At 39.3% G+C, this 22,332-nt stretch overlaps 1 protein-coding gene across 1 annotated transcript in view; it reads right to left on the bottom strand.

Annotated features, from left to right (window-relative positions):
• Positions 1 to 22,332, bottom strand: part of cdk7 (cyclin-dependent kinase 7) — a 51,471-nt gene that overhangs the window by 7,621 nt on the left and 21,518 nt on the right. The window contains exons 3-10 of the mRNA XM_060843481.1: positions 17,517 to 17,550; positions 16,338 to 16,405; positions 14,526 to 14,594; positions 14,295 to 14,405; positions 12,461 to 12,579; positions 11,607 to 11,706; positions 9,445 to 9,531; positions 260 to 409 (exon numbers count right to left, since the gene is read on the bottom strand). Of these exons, the coding sequence (XP_060699464.1) occupies positions 260 to 409; positions 9,445 to 9,531; positions 11,607 to 11,706; positions 12,461 to 12,579; positions 14,295 to 14,405; positions 14,526 to 14,594; positions 16,338 to 16,405; positions 17,517 to 17,550 (738 nt within the window). The remainder of the gene's footprint in view (positions 1 to 259; positions 410 to 9,444; positions 9,532 to 11,606; positions 11,707 to 12,460; positions 12,580 to 14,294; positions 14,406 to 14,525; positions 14,595 to 16,337; positions 16,406 to 17,516; positions 17,551 to 22,332) is intronic.

Genomic DNA, 22,332 nt, shown 5'->3' with positions numbered 1-22,332 from the left:
AGAGACTAGAAAATTCAGCACCAACCACAGACTAAAATCTATGGCTATCTGGATATTCTGACTCAGTGTAGCGCTAAATACACTTATGGTTAATGGTGGTGGTGCGGGGGGTGGGGAAGAGAGCGGTGTGCTAGGAAAAGAAAACATATGAAAAAGAAAACTGTCATTTCCATACTTTATACGTTTAATCGTGAACTGTAAGTAAACTGTACCTCTCAGTTCATTATGAAATCCAGAATAATGAATAATATCCATTTACCTGAGTAGCTGTTATTCTTGCACAGGGATTAAATGTAAACAGGTCTTGTAGCAATTCCAGTAGGTCATCCCCAGCAGCACTAAATATATGCTCGAGTGGAGTACCAGGAAAACTCTTAAATGAGATATAGTCCGGAAGACTGGTCATTCCCTACAATTACAAAATACTAATGTAAAAATCCGAAGTATTTCTTTTAGATATGAATCTAAACAATGCAAATTAATATAAAACACCTAGTCATAATGCAGCAGTGCCCAATAACAATTACAGTGCCTTTCCATGCAATTTGCAACTAGAACCTATTACCATTAAAATTTGCATTGTATGGACTAATCATTCTGAATTTAAAAAAACTTTGAGATTCTTATCTTGAAATGATTACTGTGCACTACACCACTGATGCTACAGGGTTTATTTGACTTATGTTTTCATTATGTATAAAGACTTAAAAGAACAGTTTAGACCGTTCTTCACAAAGTCAGTACACTTGTCAAACAAGAAACTTCTAGATAAATTTTCTGAAGCAGGATCAGCAAAACTTTTTAGCAAACAGTTGTCCAAATTACAAAATAAACACATACAGCTTGAAAATTCATTTTTCATGAGAAAACATAACAAAAGACTGTTTTACTGTAAGGTAAGATCTGGTGTTTTCACACTCAAACTTGTACAACTTTAATATTAGGAAGTATGGCTAAGGCAGAATTAGTAAAATTGAATTAAAATAAGGGAATAATCTCCTCTAAGCAGAAAGAAGAAATTCTTTCCATGTACTTACAGCTGAGTGGTTAAGTTGATAGACTCAAAATCTTTTGGGGTTTCCCTGTGCAGGGTCAAATCCTCCCGATTATGATCGAGGCCTGACAGCAGACAGGAAGGGTGCGTTTCTCCCCCTTCTCTTGGTTGAGCGATTTAGAAGGGTTGGGAGGACAAATGTTCAAAGGGCTTTTGTGGTGCTGCAGTCGGTGCCCTACTCCTGAGCCAAAAGGCCCAGGTTCAAGTCCCACCTGCTACAGTGTGTGTAATAATATCTCTAAACAGGTTGTTTAGAAATATCAGCATATATACCAACTTTTGCTAGCTACAATCAGTCTGAACAAGGGTCACTGGACTTGAAACATTAACTCTGTTTTCTCTCCACAGATGCTGCCAACCCTGAGTTTTCCCAGCAGTTTCTTATTTCTAGCACCTGCAGTTCTTCGAGGCATTTTCTGTTTCAAGTAAATCAGTGCCTGGTAGAACTTGCCTCTATAGTCTTCCACTAGGGAATTTCACTGACGGTGCACATTGTGTGCAGTTCATGGCACATTAATTATAAAAATTTAAAGTAAAATTGCCACTGCCCCAGAGGATCATGGGGCTGCTCTCTCATCAGAGACATAGAACATAACTGCGCAGTACAGGGTCTTTGGCACTTGATATTGCCCCAGCCTGTGGAACTAATTAAAACCTACCTAACCTAAACTATGCTATTCTCGTCCATTTGCCTATCAATGACCATTTAAATGCCCTTAAAGTTGGTGAGTCTACTACTGTTGCAGGCAGTGCATTCCATGCTCCTACTACGCCCTGAATAAAGAAACTACCTCTGACACTTCTCAACCTTTTTCTCTCAAACATAAACAGTCTCAAAGTCCCTCAGCCTTTCCCCATAAAACCTTCCCTCCATCCCAGGCAACATCCTAGTAAATCTCCTCTGAACCCTTACCAAATCTTTCACATCCTTCCTATAATGCAGTAACCAGAACTGTACGCAATACTCCAAATGTGGCCGCACTAGAGTTTTGTACAGCTGCAGCATGATTGCATGGTTCCGAAACTCAATCCCTCTTTTAATAAAAGCTTACACCTGATATGCTTTCTTAACCAGATGGCAACTTTCAAGGATCCATGTACCTGGATACCGAGATCTCTCTGCTTATCTACACTACCAAGAATCTTATCATTAGCCCAGTATTCCGCATTTCTGTTACTCCTGCCAAAGTGAATCACCTCACACTTTTCGGCATTAAACGCCACTTGCCACCTCTCAGCCCAGCTCTGTAGCTTATCTATGTCTCTCTGTAACCTACAACATCCTTCGTCACTATCCACAACTCGACCGACCTTAGTGTCATCCGCAAATTTACTAACCCACCCTTCTATGCCATCATCCAGGTCATTTATAAAAAGAACAAACAACAGTGGAACCAAAACAGATCCTCGTGGTACACCAAGAATAACTGAACTCCAGGATGAATATTTCCCACCAACCACCATCCTATGTCTTCTTTCAGCAAGCCAATTTCTGATCCAAACTGCTAAATCATCCTCAATCCCATGCCTCCACATTTTATGCAATAGCCTATCGTGGGGAAGGAACCTTATCAAACACCTCACTGAAATCCATATACACCACATCAACCACTTTACCCTCATCCACCTGTTTAGTCACTTTCTCTAAGAATTCAATAAGGTTGGTGAGGCACGACCTACCCTTCATAAAACCACGCTGTCTATCCCTAATCCCTTTCTAGATGATTATAAATCCCATCTCTTATAACCCTTCCTTTTTTTTAAGATATTTTTATTGAAAATTTAACATTTTTACAAGTTTACAAAATAAAAAAAACCCAAGTATAAACATTGATATGCAATTAAATCTTAAATAAATAATAACCAAAATTTAACAAAATAAAAATACTGAGAAAAAAAACAAAATTCAACTAACTACTAAACTAACCTACAACTAACCAGAGTGTATAACTAAGTCTCTTACATTATTCAAATAAAAGAGAGAGAAAAAAAACGACGGATAACACAGAAATTGGGTAGTGAGATACATGCTCGGAATGTATTAACATTAAACATAACAAAACCCATATTCTCTCCCAAGGGGCCCCAGACCAGCCAGGTTCGCCATCTCAATTAAATAAAAGCCCTTGTTAGGATGGCCGAAATATCTGTATTTATATAATTCAAGAAGGGCTGCCATATTTTATGGAATGATTCGGTCTTTCGATGCACCATGTTTGTAAGGAAGTCAAGGGGAATACATTCTATAATTAATCTGTGCCAATTTGAAAGTCCGGGGGGGGCGCCTCAGCCACCCAGTTTACCAAAATATTTTTCCTTGCACAGAAAGAGAGAATAGAAAATAATCTCTCCCCGTGCATATCCAGGGAGGGTAAGATCGAAAAGCCCAAAAGGAGATACAGGGTCCACTCTAATTTCCATTCCTGATTTCTGTCAGAGCACTTGCTACTTTAGTCCAATATCTACGGATGTTATGACAAGTCCATAGGCAAAGTACAAGAGTGCCCACCTCTATTTTATATTTGGGACACATTGGAGATGCTCCTGCCTTAAATTTTACCAATCAATCCGGTGCTATATGGGCCCTATGAAGTATCTTCAGCTGAATAGCCTGAGTTCTGTTGCAGATGGTGATTCTTCTGGCGTTTTCCCAAATGTCATTCCACGTTTCTATAGAGATTTCTAGTCCCAAACCCTGATCCCATGTTTTAAGCACATTGTCCATATCTCCCGATACTTCGTCATGTAGTAAATGATAAATAGGACTGACGGAAGATATCCCCATTGGCCGTAGCACTCTACATTCTCTATCTGATTTATAAAGACTACCTAATAACGTAGTCTTCTGTATGTAATCTCGAATTTGGAAGTATCAAAAGTGGTCTCCATTAGGTAATCCAAATTTCTGACGCAGCTGTTCAAAAGACATCAGGACCCCTTCTTTAAATAGATCCCCTAAACAAGAGATACCCCTGGATCTCCAGAGTTTGAAAGTGGCATCTGTAAACCCCAGTTGAAATCCCCATGCTCCCACTATCGGAGCATATGTGAGTTGCCCTTATTTTGCCGCATTATATTCCAAGCTTTAATTGTGTTTAGTATTATAGGGTTTTTACAGTGATCCATGATGATTTTCCTCTTGTCTGAAAATAAAAGGTTAATGAGTGGGCATTTTACTTAAGAAGCCTCGATGTCCAGCCAGATTGGGTCTTGTCTGACCTGCAATCAATCAGCTATGTAGGTTAATAGGGAACTTAACTGATGTTTCCTGAAATCTGGGAAATCCAATCCGCCCCTTGCCTGTGGAAGCTGTAGCTTCTTCAGCTTAATGAGGGGCTGTCTATGATTCCAGATAAAGGAACCCAACCAGCCATATAATTTACGTACTGCCAGCCTCGGCAGCATCACCGCATTCTCATAGGGTATAGGAGACGGGGCAGGGCATTCATTTTAATTCTGCCTAACCAGGAAATTGGAAGGTCTCCCCATCGTTGGAGACCTTATCCTCTCCAGTAAATGCACAAAGTTAGCCTTGTATAACTGACCAAATACTGGGGTAATAAAAATGCCTAAATATAAAAAACCCTCCACGGACCACAGAAAGGGAAAGTGGGATCCGTCCAATAAGTGGGATATACTAGCAAGACCACCCATTGGCATAGCCTCCGATTTTGAGAGATTAATTTTGTATCCTGAAAATACACAAAATGTATTAATAACTTGGATTAAGCAGGGCACGGACATCAAAGGATTACTGAGAAATAAAACAACATCATCTGCATAAAGGGTAATTTTGTGTTTACCTATACCAATCCTCGGGGCTGTATTATTAGGGTCAGTCCGTGTAGCTTCTGCTAGTGGCTCAATTATTAGTGTAAATAGCCATGGCGAAAGAGGACATCCCTGACGGCAGCCCCTATCGACACTGAAGCTATCCGAGCCTAATCCATTGGTAATCACAACTGCTTTGGGATCACTATACAGTGTTGAGACCCATTTGGTAAACACCTTTCCAACGCCAAACCTTTCCAATGTGTAAAACAAGTATGATCATTCAACCCTGTCGAATGCGTTTTCCGCATCTAATGAGACTATAACTCCTGGTATTTTTCCCTGATGGCAGGCTTGAATCACATTCAAAACCCTTCTAACATTATTGGATGATCTACGGCCCTTAATAAACCCAGTCTGATCCTCCTTTATGATATGTGGCAATATCCTTTCTAGCCTCAATGCTAACGATTTAGAGAGGATTTTAAAATCTACATTTAGCCAGGATATTGGTCTGTATGACGTGCAATCTCCTTCCCTTTTTTAAGGATAAGAGAGATATTTGCCTCTTTCAGCGAAGGTGGGAGACAGCCCTGACTGTATGAGTAGTTATACATGACCATAAGTGGACCAGCCAATATTCCTGTAAATTCTTTACAGAATTCAGCTTGAAAGCCATCTGGGCCAGGTGCCTTACCGCTCTGAAGTTGCCCGATTGCGTCAAGTATTTCTTGGGTTGTTAGGGGAACATTCAAGACCGATACCTGTTCCAGAGTTAGGTCCGGAAAGGTCAAGTTTTTAAAAAATGATTGCATCCTCCTAGTTCCGTCTTCACAATCCTGTGATTTATATAAATCAGAATAAAATTTTCTAAAGATTGCGTTAATCCTTTTATGATCATAAGTCAAAATACCCGTACTTTCCTTGATAGACGTGCTAGTTTGAGGGCCTTCTTTTTCTTTGCAAGAAATGCTAAGTATCTACCAGGTTTATCGAAAATTCATATAACCTTAGTTTTGCAAATAATATTTCCCTTTTAGCTGTTTAAGTATGCATAGTGTTTAGAGCTGTCCTAAGGGCCGTAATCCTTTGTAATTTGATAATAGAAGGTCTGTCAGCGTATGCTGTTTCAGCCGCTTTTAAGCGAGCTTCAAGCAGACACTGTTGTTCTCCCTTTAATTTTTTCTGGGTCACTGAGTATGTGATGATCAAACCTCGCGCGTAAGCTTTGATGGTCTCCCACATCATTGATGGGTTGCTAGACGTACCTGAATTAATTTCTAAAAAAGTTTTAAATTCTTGAGAAGTACTTTACAAATTTACTATCTTTCATCAGGAAGGGATCCGTACACCAATGCCGGGGGGGGATGTCTCATTGTTCCTCACCTTGACTTCCATATATACAGCAGCGTGATCGGAAATTGCTAAACTGCCTATTTTACAGGATGATATGGAATTTTAAAAAATCGAGGGGGCAAAAAACATATCGATTCTGGTATGGCATTTATGTGGATTGGAGTAAAAAGAATAATCTCTGCCGTATGGATGAAGGCATCTCCATACAGCTACTGGTCCTAATTCTTTGTTTAAATCCACCAATTGTCTCGATCTGGGAGATACTCCCGTAGTACTCTTGGGAGTCAGATATATTTCCTGGTCCATAATACAATTAAAGTCTCCCCCTATAATTGTACGATGAGCACGAGAGCCATCATTTTGGAGAAGGCTTCCGTTATAAATTTAAAAGGATGTGCCAGGGGGCAATACAAATTTAAAATCCCATATTCCTCTCCATTTATAAGGGCTTTTATCAGAATATATTGTCCAGGTTCGTCTTTTATTTGATTTAAGATAAAATTTCATCAACAGATGCCTAAAGGAAAGACAACGGAATGAGGACATGCCACAACCCAAAGGACTAGCCACTTTACCATACATCAAAAACATTTCTGAACTGACAGCCAGACTACTACGACCACTAGGACTCATAACAGCACACAAACCAACAGCCATGCTCGGACAACTCACCAGGACAAAGGACCCGATACCCTGCATGAGCAAAACCAACGTAGAACACAAAATCCCATGCAAGGACTGCACAAAACACTACATAGGACAAACAGGAAGACAGCTAATGATCTGCATCCATGAACACCAACTAGCCACGAAACGACATGACCAGCTATCTTTAGTAGCCACACACGCAGATGACAAGCAAAATGAGTTTGACTGGGACAACACTACTATTATAGGACAAGCCAAACAGTGAACAGCCAGGGAATTCCTAGAGGCATGGCACCCATTCACTGATTCAATCAACAAGCACATCGACCTGAACCCAATATACCGGCCACTGCAGCGGACAGCTGGAACTGACAACCGGAAGCGGCAGATTCAAGCCGCTATAAATGCCGGAGAAAAGATCGCAGAAGCGCTTCACAGGAGGCTCTCAAGCACTGAGGATGTCACCTAGACAGGGGACGAAGCGTCTGCAACACAAATTCCCAGCTCGGCGAACAGAACCACAACAACAGTATAATAAAAAACTATTTCTAAATAAAAAAATAAAACGGATTTAAATGGAGATTTTCCCCCTTGTTCCCCAGGGGTATCACTTCCTTTCCAAAAGTTCATCGTTTCCTCTCCCAACCAGTATCCCACCCTTAACCCAGGTGCTCCTCAATAGGATGGAGAAAATTCAAATATACTACAAAGCTAGAATTAACAGTGAGCACCCTACCCCAACCACCTCTCCTCCGCCCCCCCCCCCCCCCAAACACTGGATATATTTGGTAATGTTAATACCATGTATAAACATATATAACTATAAAATTACAACCTCAATAAGTAATAATTAAATATAATAATACAAAATAACAAGGGAAAATAACCCCGGTCCTAGAGACAGAGGTAAAATAGAATAAGGTAACCACCACCCCCCACCAACATTAACTAAACCTCCCCAGCCTATCTACATATATATATTATATATGTATATAGAATAATTAAACAAGAGTATCTGCCTCTCCTTGTAGCTCTGCAGCCGGAACAGGACCGGGCGGGGTGCTGGTTTGAGCCGGGCCTGCGTATTGCAAGTCAGTAGGCCCATTCCACCCTTGCCTGGCCTGATCCAGTGTCCAGATTTAAAAGCTGTGGAAGCCACTGTTCAAGGAACACTGTAAGCTGGCCTTGCTCTTCCCTTTCGCGAAGGCCCAGCAAACGAATATTTTTTCGACGACCACGGCTAATTGTGCTGTAGTTTCGGAGGTTGCGGCCTTTAGCTCCACCCCTCCGACTCGGCACTCTATTTCCTTGATGTCTCGGCTGTGCTTTTGCAGCGCGGCCGACAGTGAGTCCCATCAGCTTCACCATTCTTCAATAAAAGCATCGATCTTCGCTTCGAGTTTGGAGATTATTTCCACGAGGCTTGCCACCGTAGGTAAGTCCCCCGGGGCGGCTGCGGACGCCTCTGCTGCAGCTGGAGAGGGTGGGGGAGGGGTTCCTGCTTGCTGAGAGCTGCGGGCTCCCTTCCCTTTAGTCATTATTACTGGGGATTAAATTGTTTAAATTCAATACTAAACAACTAATTACATTAAGTAAAAACTATTTTAAATGATTTGGTGAGTGTGGTGGGGGTGGGTGATCCACTTTGCCCAAGTCTTGGGGAGAGCATTGTCGACTCAGACTTGCTGGGTCGCCGCCATCTTGGATCCCCCTTATAACCCTTTCTAACACTTTACCCGCAACCGAAGTAAGGCTCACAGGTCTATAATTTATAGGGTTGCCTTTACTCCCCTTCTTGAACAAGGGAACAACATTTTCTATCCTCCAGTCTTCTGGCACTATTCCTTTAGACAATGATGACATAAAGATCAAAGCCAAAGGCTTGGCAATCTCCTCCCTGGCTTCCCAGAGAATCCTAGGATACATACCAGCTGACCCAGGGGACTTATTTATTTTTACACAGACTGTCGGTGGTTTAAGCTGAGGGACACCATGCCCCATGGGAAGGGAGAGGTTGAGAAGAAGGGCTCTTCATGTTAAGTTAAACAAACTGTTGAACAGCTGCTCACTACCACTTTCTCAACAGCAACCAGCGATATGCAATACACCAGTGATGTTCATATCCCACAAATAATAAGAAAATGGGAGTTGTTAGAGGGCATGGAAAAGGTTTGTGGGAGAGAGTTCCAATCCTTGATTAACCTAAATAAGTAAGAGAGTTAGAAAAGAAGGTTTGTTGTGTGCATACAATTGTTGCTGTTTTGGAGTCAAGTTACTTTTTGGCTTGATGTACTACTGAGAAATATTCAGTTGTCCATTCAAAGGTTTGCAGAGGCATGTCAACCTGTTGTCCTTTCTTTATTTCTGGAGATTGTGCCCACCTGGAGATGTAACCAACTGGCAGACACTAGCATTACACAAGTAATAGGCAGTAATTTTCTAAAGAAGAGTAAAGTTTTTAAAGCAGAATATGAGTACAAAGCAAATACACCACTCTTAAGCAGCGGTCTAACAAAATCTCAACACAACTCAGGCTTATGACCCCATTTACTACAAAGAGGTTTCATTCATATTCTTCAAATTAAATGTCCATGTTCAAATTCAAAATAACTTACTGGCCACTGTTCTTCTGTTGGAGTGCCCAAAGCTTCAAATATTTTTGTCAGCTGATCTAGGTCAGAGTCCCCAGGTAAAAATGGTGTCTGTAGAAAAATAAAAACGAGGCATTTAAGGCAATAAAATACTTTTTTTTCTTTTTAAGGCCTTATTTTTGAAACATAGAGGAATATAGCTGAACTGTAGTCAGTATCCTTTAAAATAACAGGCTAGAGAAAAGCATTGGAATTCAAAGGAAATTCAACAGTTTTCCTAAGTGAAACATCCAACTGCACTGTCTCAGCTGCTCAAATAATCATGTTTTAAGTTGGCTCCCTCTGAATGGTATAGAATTTTCATGGACAAGCTGGGGTACACTGTTCTATATCATTTGATCAGTATGCCTGACTACCATCCATGTCAGACCTTAACAATCCTATGACAGGAGTGCAGTCAGGGTTTGGTTGTTCCTAACCAGTCTGCCATTGTAATTGTGTCAAAAAGCTAGCCCTTTTTTTCCTAAAAGCTGTTCTTTGACTCAAGGAGACTCTGCCGTTGATTTTATTTCAGAAGAGCATAAACCAGGTCGGGCTTCAATCAGTCTGGTTTAATATAGAGATAAAAAGGATTTTGAGAGGCCTTTTATTTATATGTAAACAGATGAGACTTCAGGCCAAAGTGGTCATGTTTCAGAAGTGACCTGTATAATGAAAGGGTCAGCTCCAGCTGAGCTAAGCAGTTTTAATTCAGTCTTGAACTGGTTGGAAGTTCAACAGGGAGCTGTGTGAAAACTCTCCCTCTCTTTTCTGCCCTTCAACTTCAACCTGTAAGTATGTGTTCCATTTATACTGTTTTTTAAAAGTGAGTTTGCTTCTTGGGATTGTTGTGTATATTTGGAACAGCGTAATGAAGTCTCATTGGATAGGTTGAGTTCTGTAGGGCTTTTTTATTCTGTTCTTTGTGTTTCATTGTCTTTTTTTGTGAATACATTTTTGTCTATTTTAACTTAATAAGGTAATTTTCACTGTACACTTACTGAAACAAATTGCAAAGTTATGGTCTGAGCTGCCTGCTTAAAAACATTTTGAGTGATCTGGCTTAGTCCATAACCATTGCAACCTGGACATGCTTGCTGGTGCCAGCAACACCACCATAACATTTCCTAAGTGTTTGCACCCTACTGCATGAAATTATGAACATGGCTCCACTTTGGTCAGGTAAAGACTTTAATTCTCTAGTGATTCACTTGAGTTGAACCCATTTTCAACCTAAAGATTTCAATGCTAAAAGCTGGTCAATAACAAAGTATAATTACCTTGAAAATCACAGGACAGCCGGTCAAAACTTTTGTTGTTCAGATACACAGTATGCTTTCAGCTAAATTCTTATTATGATAGCTACCTGATAAATTTTAACTGACTTAGCTTAAAATGCTCCAAACCTAAATGACATTGATGTTTTTTTCTTGTGATTGATTATTGTTAATCATTATTGTATAGTAAATTTGTGGTAGAAAATAAGGTTAATATTTTCAGTTTCTGTGCTTGGTAAAATATATATATCAATAAATTGAAAATTGTATGCAAAATAGTAATAAGTGGCAGCCAAAGCATTTAAGTACAGTCATTCGATAAGTAGCTTCCCAAGGACAAAATCCAGTTGTTTACAGTAATGCAAAGTGTTCTCAAACAAAAAAAAATTAGAAGAAAAGAAATGAAATAAGGGAATAGGATAAAATGGTGGCAGCGTGGGAGACTTCCCAAAGATTTGATTTGTCCAATGCTCTTTCTAGTTAGCCTAGAATTCTGTCCTCTACAGACATGAACCCATAATTTCTTCACTCAGAGATTTGTGAATTTTCAAATTCTCCATCCTCCATCATTGTTAAATGCATTCAAGGCTGGGAGTAAGATTGTTTGATCTGTTAGGAGCAGGCAGAAAAGTGGAGTTGAGGCAGAAAATCAACTATGATTGTATTAAATATTGGAGGAGGCTTAAGGAGTAATGTAGTTTAGCCCTACTCCTGCTGATGTTCTTATACTTTCAGTGTCACACTCTCTACCAACATAATACAGTGAGGAAGAATCAAGTCTTCCTTGGAAGAAATGTTGGGGGAAAGCGACTTTCATCTTAAAATGTAATGTTTCAAAATACCCAATTTAGCTGATTCATTAGCACTTACCCTAAGTAGCAGCTCAGCTAATATACAACCAACTGCCCACATGTCTACTCCAACTCCATACATTCTGGCTCCAAATAACAACTCTGGTGATCTGTACCACCTGAAATAAAACAATAAATTTTAATAAAAACATACTTTAATAAATTGAAAAGTAGAATCACCAGAGAGCAAAATTTAATGGAGAACAGAAAAAATATCTAGACCTCTTCCTATATCCACCCGCCCGCGCCGCAAAATAGATTTATTATAAAATCAAAAAGCAATGCATCTAGTTGTAAGCATTTGTCATGGCTAGTTAATTTTGTCATCATAATTCAAGAACACAAATTTTAAAAACTCAAACTGAATCCAAACAAGCACATCAGCAGTACTATTTAGGAAAATGTTGCTTCAAAAGTTTAAAATCCATTTTTAAAAAGTATCATTAAATGAGTGTCACACCATTTATACTGATTAAGTTACATTAAGCCACAATTTTCAAAAACAGAACAATATAAAGTATGGCATTTTTCTGGAATAGACGGAATACCAAAAATAAATGTACATTTCATATTTCACATACTCGCTAACTTGGTGTTATTTCCAGTACTATAATATTATTTGCAATATCACCAAGCAAAGGAGGAAATTTCTTCTCATCTTGATTGTGCTACATCACTATACAATACAGAAGGAAATCAGGTGATTAATTTGGAAACAACGCCTCTCTTCTAAGCTGGATAAAATTTTGATACAAAACATCAGTGGGCTTGATGCATGTTCTAGCACTGAGTCAAACTTCAGAAAATATGCAGCTTGCTTCATTTAAATCTACTCAGTCAGGTGGTTTTCAAACATTCTCTTATGCACGTTACCTTGTTACTACTTGATGAGTATACACCCTGTTGGGACTTCCAAATGACTTGGCTAAACCAAAATCAGCAAGTTTGAGAATTCCATTCTCATCCACTAATAAGTTGTTGGGCTTCATATCCTGAAAAATGTATTTAAATGAATGTATCATAACTACTACCCATATGCAAAAAATTATAGAAGTCAGCAATGTAGATCAAAAACAACCTAATTATTTCAAAACTAATTGCTAATGTAGAACAGTAATGTTAAAGCAGAAAGGAAATTTTGTACAGATCGTAATAAAGCTCATGAACTGTTTACTTGGAGAAGAAGGAGGATATGCAGGTATGGATATTTGAAATATAGAATGTTCAAACTATATAAGAAATTCTAGAATTTTACAACATACAGGAAGATTATTTGACTTACTGTTTCAGAGTCAGCTCTTTGAAAAAATGATCAAATTCAATCCCAAACCACCTGATGAAGGGCTTATGCCCGAAACGTCGAATTTCCTGTTCCTTGGATGCTGCCTAACCTGCTGTGCTTTAACCAGCAACACATTTTCAGCTGTGATCTCCAGCATCTGCAGACCTCATTTTTTACCCAAACCACACTAGTCAATTCTGCTAGAGCAGGTATTTCTTCAACAAGAATTTGCTTTAACGCAATTGAAGAATTTAGACTATTATTTACAGAACGTGAACTTTCCTTACTTGTCCTGGATACAATGTGATTCTGACCTCATTAGATTAGATGGTATCTGGTTGAATCACCCTTTCAGGTAATGCACTCCTAGTTTGAAATAGTTTCTCCTCACTGCCCCTTTGTTCTTGCGCCAATTAGCTTAAATCAATAATATTTTAATATCAGCTTGTGAGAAACAGTTCTTTTCCCCACCTGTTTTACCAAGACACCCCAATTTTGTATACATAATATTACATCATCTTCTCTGCTCCATAGAAAACAATCTCATGTTTCCCAAACTCTCCAGAAAGTTGAAGTCCCTCATGACTATTACTATTTTGCCAAACACCTCGAAGATCTCTCCAATGTTTTAATATTCTTCCTGAAGTACAGTGCCCAGACTTGTATATAATACTTCAGTTGAATGGCTAACCATTAATTTGTAAAGGTTGAGCATGTGGCTTTATTTTTCACTATTTACAAAGCCAAATATCTCTCAAGCTTTTTTAATTGTCTTACTACCCTGACCTGCTATTTCAAGGATTTGTGAATTTGCATCCCCATATCTCTCTATCCTTGAATCCCCTCATAACTGAATATCATTTAGACTATATTTCATCTCATTTTTTTTTTCAAAATGCACAGTTTCACTCGTATCTACATTAAATTGCATCAGCCTGTCCACTTGATCAATCAATGCTCCTTTGAATTCTATTATCCTCCTCAATATTTTCTATTATGTTTTGTATCATCTGCAAACATAAAGGAAATGTGCTGGAATTTGAACGTTGTCAACTTTGCATTCTCTTGCACAAGATGGAAAGCTTTCAAGTCTGCTCCACAGTGATGAATTTGCCAATATTTGCAGAGTGCTTTCTGAACTTGCTCCTTCTTCCCTTCTGAACCTGCTTGATTGGTGAGGTTATTTTCATTGCCTTTTGTTTTAAAAAGGGAAATGGATGGATGCAGGGTTCCCCAAAGACAGCATACAACAATACTGCAAATAACAGGACTAATGTTACAATAAAGTACATACAATATTGTAATGTTACACTAATCTCTCTCTCAAAATTTAGAATTTAGAAGAATTTAGAAGGGATTTTAAGTGAGTGGAATACATTGTGTCAAGATATACAGGTAAAACATTCACAGAGCAATAAAACTTACCCTATGTAGAATCCAGTGTAAGTGAAGATATTCTAGACCCTGGAGCGTCATTAACATATATGCTTTTATGTTAGCAGGAGTCAGCACGAGGCTGGTATCTTTTATTATTACCTACATTTGTTGAAAGAGCAGTTAAAAATGAACTTTTATAATGACAATCATAATAGCAACTGGTTTCCTTCAGCATTTAAGCTATACAATCCAGAAAGTGACAGTTATGCCAAATATTACCTCTAAATCGGTCTCCATAAAATCAAAAACAAGACTGATGTTGGATTTATGGCCAAATGCATCAAGGAGCTACAGAAAAAAAATTACAAAATTCAGCATTCCATTTTTCATTTGAGTGTTAAACTCTGTAAAGGAAATCAAGATATTATTATCTCTCACTATAAGTTTAAATCTATGTGGCTCCAGAATTTACTAAATTCAGCATTACTGGATAATATGAATTGGTAAGTAGGAACACTTACATTTTTAACCTATTTAATCATAGAAACACAGTTTTTGAAAAATTCTACTGCTCCTGTCAAATTCGATTCTTTTGACTGATGGTACTTGGTCTAACACAGTAATGTGTTTGAAGCGTTTGGTTTTACAGTTAGTCTCCCTGTATTAACAGGAATAGATACAGAATTGCTGCATATTTATGTATTACTTAGCTGAAGATTCAGTAAATGAAATACTACTAGTTAAAAGTGATTCCAAAGTCCACTTTCAGGCAATATAAATAAACTCTCTAAATAATGAAACATCTTGATTAGATTAGATTACTTGTAGTGTGGAAACAGGCCCTTCGGCCCAACAAGTCCACCTTGGTGTGATCTGAAAACTGGATAAACTATTCTTTACCCATCTATATAAACAACACACAAGTTGAGAAACCAAATCAGAAACTTTCAGGAACATCAATCACATCAAGTTAATTGAAAGAATTTTATCCTGATACATACTGTCTTTCCTAGTTCCCAAACAATTACCAACCTATGTCCAAAGGTTACTTATAAATATATCCTTAGGTCCTCTTACATCACTAATATTTTGTCATCATCCACCCTGAAAAAAGGCACAAAGCACTTTTCTAACAAGCCTGCTACTTCCCCGTTACCATTATAGCCTTACATGTATCCAACCTAAATTGGCTCAATTTACTTTTAATGTTCCTTCTCAATGTAAATAATAATTTAAACCTGCCATAGTTTGATATGTTCTTGGATAGTTTTCATAATCCCTTTACCCAACTCATTACTTTTTGTTTTATTGCTTTTGTAGCTCTTCCATTCTGTTGGGCTCACACTTTCGCTTGCATTTGTGTAAACATGATCTTTTAGCTTAATAAAATCAGAGTCAGAGAGAGGTACAGCATGGAAACAAATTCTTCGGTCCAACCCATCCACGCCGACCAAATATCCCAACCCAATCTAGTCCCACCTGCCAGCCCCCAGGCCATATCTCTCCAACCCCTTCCTATTCACATACCCATCCAAATGCCTTTTAAATGTTGCAATTGTACCAGCCTCCACCACATCCTCTGGCAGCTCATTCCATACACGTACCGTCCTCTGCGTGAAAAAGTTGCCCCTTAGGTCTCTTCTACATCTTTCCCCTCTCACCCTAAACCTATACCCTCTAGTTCTGAACTGACCAACTCCAGGGAAGAGACTTTGTTTATTTATCCTATCCATGCCCCTCATAATGTCGTAAACCTCTATAAGGTCACCCCTCAGCCTCCAACGCTCCAGGGAAACAACCCCAGCCTGTTCAGCCTCTCCCTATTTCTCAAAATCTCCAACTCTATTCATTTGACAAATATGGTTGGTGAATTACATAATTGGTGCCTTTACCTTCTACAAGTACGTAATGACTTTGCACTGTACTCTAATTATTTTGAACACTTCCCTTTCTTTGGTTGTAAATTTAATCATTAACAGTTCAGACTAGTTTATAGTGATCAGTTCAATTCTCTTCACTTCCTAGTTTTCCCTACTCAAGTTCAAAAAATTACTGATACAAATAATTTTGAAAATACTCTTTCCTACTTACTCCTATGATATTTGGGTGACTGAGTTCCTGCAACAACTTGATTTCTCGGAGGGCTGTTCTATTAATACCTAGAACAACAGATCATTACGAGTTAAGAAAAAGAATCATGAATCATGGTAATAAATTAAATTTCTGTAACTGGCTCAAATTCCTTCAAACGTACATCAATTTCCATTAGTAAGAATAGCAAACAATGGGTAGTTTGTTGACTTGAAAGTTAGGTTTAGGAGACTACAGTACTATTGATTTGATCTGTTTTCTCAAAGTATATAACAACTTTACTTTGCTAATACTGTCTATAGCTGTAATTATCAAGTGCCACTTGCAAAACAAATCTTTAACTTACACTTTGATAAATGTGAGCCATAAAAATTTGAAATTAGCTCAATTATTTGAATATAGAATACAGAGTAGTTTATTACAGGCAAATGTGACAAGGCATCGCTTACTGTAGTTGTAACTTGCTCCCAACTACCAATAAAAAACATTTAATTCCTCACTCCCCAGTAACAATTGTTTTCGTTCATTATGTGTTAATGATTTTTTGGGGAATATGGGAAGAGGAGAATAAGAATATGAGGAGAGATTGAGTCAATTAGGACTGTATTGACTGGAGTTAAGAATGAGGGCTCTCTCACAGAAATCTATCATTTCTAACAAAATTAGACAGGTTAGATGCAGGAAGAATATTCCTAATGGTGGTGGTGGTGGTGGGTGGCAATTCAGAAATGTGGTCATCATCCGAAATGGGGTCATTATCCTAAAAGGTTCATCCCTTATCTTTAAACTGAGAGGAGAACTTTCTTCACTCTGACAGTGGTGAGCCTGTGATACTAGTACAAAAATGGCTGCGGCCAAAACATTGTATTTCCAAGAAGAAGGTAGAAATAGCTTTTGACTAAAATGATCAAGGGCTATGGGGAGAGCAGGGGGTAGAATTAGGATATTCAGCTCAATGATCAACCATAATCATACTGAATGGCAGAACAAGCTTGAAGGCTGAATGGACTACTATTGCGCCTATGTTTTTTGTTTCCATGTTTAATAGCCTAAATATCTTAAAGATTGACCAGGTTACTGTTGCCTTCCCTACTGAAATGTCTAATTATTTCGAGAAAGCCTCTACCCACTGTAAAAGGACCTGCAAGTCTTAACCAAATAGAAGATTTCACTACTTACCATCTTTAGCTTCAGATCTGTGACCAACTTTAATCTGGAGGCAAATACAGATGTAGAAAATGATGTGATTTTAAGCAGAGAAGTATTTTGTTGTAACATTACAATGTTGCTGACAAATTTATGATACTTCCAATACGAAACTAATCCTCTGTGAATTTTCTGCTTTAAGGATTGCAATTGTGGTTTTCCATTTTTTTTAAAAAAAGGTTGCTAGTGAATACTACACCAACTCTAGAAAACTTGTAGGTAGGCAAACTACATACCAGGTCCCAAACAGGTTCACAGAAACTTTGTGTACTTTCCACAGTGGATCTACAAGGTCATATTTGCTCCTATACTGTGTCAATTATTGCAGATTCTGGAATCTGTACCAAAAACATTCAGAAACTAGGAACTTCTCTAGCAAGTGCAGATTTTCTGACTCCATCCCTGAAACTCAGGGAAAGGCTCTCCTCCCCTTCAAAACTCAATTTAAAACTTTTTTTTTGTTAATAGACCCTCTCAGTAAACACTTTTTCAACAATGTCTTCAATCAGGGTTCAATTTTTGTTGGAAGAAAGATTAAAAAGGTAGAGGATTACAGCAGGATCTTCCAGAACTTTAGGAATGCATTTGCCATTCAGTTGTATCAATCACTCCAAAGTCTCAAAGAAATAAAACTGGATGGATCACCTGGCATCGACCTGGGCACTAGAACAGACAACTGCGCAGCCCTGTAACTCTATAAAATTCTCCTTATCATCACCTGGGGGCTAGTACCAAAATTGGGAGAGCTGTCTCAAGGCTAGTCAAGCAACAGCCTGACAGTTACACTTGTGGAAGCATACCTTAGAGATAATATCCCAGACATCACCATCACCATCCTTGGATATGTCCTGTCCCACTGGCAGGATAGACCCAGTAGAAGAGGCAGCCCAACAGTCAGGAGGGAGTTGCCCTCAAAATTGACTCAAGACCCCATGAAGTCTCAAGGCTTCAGGTTAAACATGAATAAGGAAGACTATTGCTGATTCCATATACCACCCTCCCTCAGCTGATGAATCAGTACTCCACTATGTTGAGTAACACTTGAAGGAAGCACTAAGGATGGCAGGGGTCCAAAATGTACTGAGTGGGGGATTTCAACAACCACCAAAAATGGTTTGGCATCAGCGCTACTGATCGGGCTGGTCAGATCCTCAAGGACATAGCTGCTAGACTGGGTCTGCAGCAGGTAATGAGGGAACCAAGATGAGGGAAATATATATTTGACCTAATTCTTACCAATCTACCAGCTGCAGATAATTACTGGCATGAGTGACCACTGCAGAGTCCTTGTGGAGACAAAGTCCTGCATTCACACTGAGAATAACCCTCCATGATGTTTTGTGTCACTATCACTATGCTAAATCGGTCAGATTTAGAAACGATCTAGCAACTCAAGAATGGACATCTATGAGGCGCTATGGGTCATCAACAGCAACATTATACTCTAGCAAAATTTGCAAACTCATGGCCTGGCATCCTCATTCAGCCATTACCATCAAGCCAGGGGATCAACCCTGGTTCAATGGAGAGCGCAGGATTAAATGTCAGAAACAGCACCAGGCACACCTGAGGATGAGGTGTCAACCTGGTGAAGCTACCAAGTAGGACTACTTGCATGCCAAACAGCATAAAGAGCAAGTGATAGAGAGCTAAATGATTCCACAATCAACAGAGCAGATCTAAGCTCCGTAGTCTGCCACATCCAGTAGTGAATGGAGGAGGACAATTCAACAACTCACTGGAGGTGGAGGCTCCACAAATATCCCTACCCTTAATGAAGGAAGAGCCCAATACATCAGTGCAAAAGTCAAGGCTGCAGCCTTTGCAGCAATCTTCAGCAGAAGTGCCAAGTGAACAGTTACCTCTGCCTCCTCCAGTGGTTTCCAGTATTACAAATACCAGTCTTCATTCCCTCCACATGAAGACTTCGGCAACAGTACTGAAGACTTGTGCTTCAGAACTTGCTGCTCCCCTAGCCAAGCTCTTCCAGTACAACACTACCATCTACCCAACAATGTGGAAAATTACTAAAGTATGCCCCGTATATAAAAGGAAGGACAAAACCAACACCAGCCAATTACCACCCCATCGGTCAACTCTTGATCTTTAATGAGTTTTAATTGTTAATATATTTTCACTATTTATGTTGCGTTTTATATATTTTATAAACTTTACCAATTTGCATATGAAATTACATTTAAGAAAAGACTTTAACCACTTACCAGGCATTCAACAAACTAGCTCTTTTCTCTGTGCTAGAGTAAGAACCAATGTTTCAACTCCAATTAATCTAACTTTGTCTATGATTCCTTGCCATGGGGTCCTTTCCTTGTTTGCCCCTCTCAGACATACCAGCTGCCTGATTCTCAATCCTTCCACAAGTTGGAATAGATTCTCCCTGTTACATCTAGATCCCTCATGGAACCGCAAAAGGTAAAAAAAAACATAGTTGGAGCTATGTACAGGCCTCCAAAGAGTAGTCAGGAGCTTGGGCGCAAGACACATCAGGAGATAGAAAAGATGTGTAGGAAAGGCAAAGTTACAGTGATCAAGGGGGATTTCTACATGCAGTTGGAAGGAGAAAATCAGATTGGTGGTGGATTGCAAGAAAATTAATTTGGAATATCTGTAAGGTGGCTTTTTGGAGCAGGTTGTGGTGGAGCCCACAAAGGAACAGGCAATACCGGATTTAATGTTGTGCAAGGAGGCAGACTTGATAAAAAAGCTTGGGTGAAGGAACCCTGAGGAGGCAGTCATCATAACATGATTGAATTTACTCTGCAATTTGAGAGGGAGAAGATAGAATCAGAGGTAACGGTATTACAGCTGAATAAAGGCAAATACAGAGGCATGAGAGAGAAGTTGGATAGAACTGACTGGGAGAGGAGCCTTGTAGGCAAAATAGTGGAACTGCAATCGCAGGAGATTCTGGTAGTAATTCAGGAAACACAGCAGAGATTCATTCCAAGGAAAAGGAAGCATGGTACAGGGAGGATGAGGCAACCATGGCTGACCAGGGAGAGCATAAAAACATATAGTTTGGTGAAGGGCAGTAGGAAACCAGAGGATTGGGAAGCTTACAAAGACAAGAGGGCAACAAAGATAAGAGGGAGAAAATGAAATATGACAGTACGCTTGCCAGTAATACAAAGGAAGATTATAAGAATTTCTTCAGATAAAGGGCAAAAGACGACACTGGAAAATAATGCTGGAGAAATAGTAGTGGGGACCAAGGAAATGGCTGAGGAACTGAATAATTACTTTGTGTCACCCTCACAGTGAAAGAGACGAGTAATAGCCCAAATATTCAAGAGTGTGAGGGGGCAGAGCTGAGTAGGGTGGCCATCACCAAAGAAAAGGTGCTAGAAAAACTGAATGGCTTGAAGGAGGATAAATCATCTGGACCAGACTGACTATGGGAGATAGCTGAAGAGATAGCAGAGGCGTTAGCAGTGATCTTTCAGGAAATTGCAGGAATCAGAGAGGATCCCAGAGGATTGGAAAATTGCTAATATGACATTCCTATTTAAAAAGGAGTAAGGCAAAAGACGGAAAATTACAGACCGATTACCCTAAAGTCAGTCATATGTAAGATCCTGAAATCCATTGGGAAGGATGGTCAGCATGGTTTTATCATGCCTGATAAATCTGCTGGAATTCTTTGAGTAAGTAACGAGCTAATGGATGTTATCGACCCAGACTTCAAGGCGGCCTTTGACAAGGTGCTGCGCAGGAGGCTACGAGTAAGATAAGGGCCATGGTGTCAGAGATAAGTTGCTAGAATGGATAGAAGCTTGGCTGTCTGGCAGAAAGTAGACAGCATGAATTAAAGGGTCCTTCTCAGGATATTAGCTGGTGACATGGTGTTCTGCAAGGCTCAGTATTGTGTCCACAACTTTTCACTTTATACATTAACGATCTAGATGAAGGAACTGAGGGCATTCTGGCTACGTTTGCAGTTGATACAAAGATAGGTAGAGGACAGGTAGCATTGAGATGGTGGGGAGACTGCAGAAGGATTTGGACAGGTTAGGAGAATAGGCAAAGAAGTGGCAGATGGAGTACAATATGGGAAGGTGCGAGGTCACTTTTGTAGGAAAAAGAGGGGTATGGACTATTTTCTCAATGGGGAGAAAATTCATAAGTCTGAAGTGGGAAGAGACTTGGGAGTACACCTCCAGGATTCTCTCAAAGTAAACTTGCAGGTTGAGTGAATAGTTAGGAAGGCAAATGCAATGATGGCATTCATTTTGAGAGGACTTGAATATAAAAACAGGGATTTACTTGAGGCTCTACAAGGCTCTGGGCAGACCACATCTGAAGTATTATATGCAGTTATGGGCCCCATATCTCAGGAAGGATGCACTAGCCCTGAAGAGAGTTCAGAGGTGGTCTCAGGAATTAAAACATATGAGAAACAATTGAAAACTCTGGGTTTATACTCTGAGTTTAGAAGGATGAGGGGGGAATCTAATTGAAACATACAGAATACTGAATGGCCTGGACACAGAAGATGTTGGGAATATGTTTTCATTAGTAGGAGGGATTATGACCCAAGGGCATAACCTTAGAGTAAAGGGAAGACGTTTTAAGAATGGACTTAAAGAAAATCTTCCTCAGCCAGAGAATTATGAACCTATGGAATTCATTGCCACAGAAGGCTGTGGAGGCCAGGTCATTGAGGATATTTAAGACCGAGATAGATAGATTTTGAGTATCAAGGGAATCAAAGGTTCCAGGGAGAAAGCAGGAGAATGGGGTTGATAAACTTCACAGCTGAAAATTGTGT

Source organism: Hemiscyllium ocellatum, chromosome 2 (genome assembly GCF_020745735.1).
Source record: "Hemiscyllium ocellatum isolate sHemOce1 chromosome 2, sHemOce1.pat.X.cur, whole genome shotgun sequence".
NCBI lineage: Eukaryota > Metazoa > Chordata > Chondrichthyes > Orectolobiformes > Hemiscylliidae > Hemiscyllium > Hemiscyllium ocellatum.
The sequence above is the reverse complement of the archived record's forward strand: the minus strand, read 5'-3'. Positions and strand labels throughout refer to the sequence as shown.